This window comes from Mercurialis annua, linkage group LG2, assembly GCF_937616625.2.
Source record: "Mercurialis annua linkage group LG2, ddMerAnnu1.2, whole genome shotgun sequence".
Classification (NCBI taxonomy): domain Eukaryota; kingdom Viridiplantae; phylum Streptophyta; class Magnoliopsida; order Malpighiales; family Euphorbiaceae; genus Mercurialis; species Mercurialis annua.
In genome coordinates this window covers 5,677,438-5,679,652 of record NC_065571.1, presented here as the reverse complement: position 1 = coordinate 5,679,652, position 2,215 = coordinate 5,677,438, and the positions used below count along the sequence as shown (strand labels likewise).

The following is a 2,215-nucleotide window of genomic DNA, read 5'->3' as shown; positions in this document are numbered from 1 at the left end:
TTAGAAAGTAATCAATTAACTTGATAAAATTAAGGTTTAACGGTTAAAAAAATTCAAATCTTTACGATTTATTGCAATTCAACCTAAATTTTGTAATTTCTGTAATATTAGTGAAATTGCATTTTTTTTTAATTACAATGATAGCCAAACTTGCATTTTTTTGTTGCAAGTTTAGTCAGCAATTTGGCTATTATTGTAATAAAAAAATCAATTTGGCTATTATTATAAAAATTAAATAATTTTATTTAAATTACAACAAATTATAAAAATTTGGATATTTTTTACCATTAGATTTAAAATTAATAAATGAAAGATCTGATTATATTTAGATTAAGAAAACCCCAAGAATCAATCATCAATCTACAATGCCAAGAAACAAATATATGAAACTAAATTGGATTGAGATTCCCTCAAATTCATTTGATCTTGAGAGGGTTATATTCACGATATACACCGTTTATTATAAAATAAACGGTATAATTAATTTGATTAAAATTGTGTTTTTTTTATCTACACCGTTTATTTTATAACGAACGGTGTAGATCGTGAACATGACCCCTTCAAATTTAAAATCAACTTGAGGGGAATCCCAATCCAACTAAGTTCACCAAATTTTTGTCTCTTGCAAATACATGCCAACTAACCTCCATTTCTCATCACCACCGTTGATATGTGTGAAAACCGAATCAAATTGAATAATTAAATTTATAAACAGTTTGGTTCAATTTGATTTTCTATATAAGAGTTTTCAATTAAGTTTGAATACAAAATACAACTCGAACCAAACTGAAAAATCATCCCAACTCACCGATTTGGCTTATAAAAATCACTATTCTTATAAATTCGGCTCATTCAATTGAAAAAAAAAAAAAAAAACTAAAATTTCAATTTGCTTTAGTTGGATTTGAACCGGATGCATACCCTACCACGAGTCCCATGTGGCCCATATAATGCTCTTAAGTCAGACCTTCAAAAAGCTTGAATCATTACTGTCTACCCCACATATTTTCCTCACACAAAAACTTTGATAATTTACTACTCTCCAATAATTAAATGCACCATTTGATTTTCTTCATCATTAGAATGGCCTCTTTTTGGTTCTTTATTGCATCTTTATTAATAACCTTTCCATTATTTTCTTCATCATCAGCTGCTCTGCTAAATTCGGACTCTCTTCCACTTTCTGATCCTTTCGAAGAACTGTCACCGGATATTGCTCCGCTCCTGCCTTCTCCGGGGGAAACCTTGCCTTCTCCGGCTGTCTCATCTCTGCCGACCATTTCCTCAACTCCGAGCCCACCTAATCCCGATGATGATGATCATTGGGCTGCACTAGGCCCTGATTCTGCATTTTCTCCATTTCCAGCTTCCTGTGCCTCACCTCAAAGTTTAGTGAACTCGAGTGTTTTTGTTGGATGTATATCATATTGGTTACTGCTACTTCTCAAAATGTAAGTTATTACTTTGTTGGATAGAACATTATGGCACGGAAATGAAAATGCTGAAACGGAACGCTGAGTTAGAAAGACAGCGGAATTTTAATTTTTTAGTTGTAAATTTAAAGTTATATTGAAGTTTTCATGATTACGAAAATGAATCGGCGTAGAATAAATTTGGATAAGTTTTCGTGCAGACTGTGCAGTGATGCACTATTTTTTTTTTCTTCATTTTTTTTGTTATTTTATCTTGTTATGAGTTAAACGCAGGGATGCGTGAAAGTCGAACCAAATTAAATAATTAAAACGATAAACTCAGTTTGATATTTTGAGAATGTGATTTTCTTAGCAGTTCGGTTTTAAACATAGAATAAATTAGTTAAGTTTTAGTATAAAGCGATTGAAAAGTCAATTTAACCGACTAACTCGGTTTAATATGAAGAATTAGTTCTCTAAATTTTCGATTCGGTTTGACGAGAATGTAATACCACCCCTAGTTGAATGCGTATATAGCAATTTAGTGCAATATGTATTGAAGTGGTTTCCAGTAAGTGAGCAATTCAGCAGGATTTCTCTCATCTTGATCCAAACCAATATGGAGACAAATGATACTCCCTCCGATCCATAATATTTGTCGCATTTGGCCATTTCATATAGATTAAAAAAACAATAAATATGTTTTAATTTGTGTATAGTTTTATTAAATTGTCCATATTAATTACCACTTATTTTATGTTTGACTAGTTCTTTTACCCTTACAAAGTATTTATTGCTAGGGA

The 2,215-nt window shown here is 31.2% G+C and overlaps 1 protein-coding gene across 1 annotated transcript; it reads left to right on the top strand.

The window, feature by feature from the left end:
* The first annotated feature begins 973 nt into the window (after positions 1–973).
* On the top strand, positions 974–1,632 carry LOC126669931 (classical arabinogalactan protein 25). The gene has a single exon (XM_050363573.2). The coding sequence runs from the start codon at positions 1,054–1,056 to the stop codon at positions 1,453–1,455; it is 402 nt and encodes a 133-aa protein (XP_050219530.1). The 5' UTR covers positions 974–1,053; the 3' UTR covers positions 1,456–1,632.
* Positions 1,633–2,215: the final 583 nt, after the last annotated feature.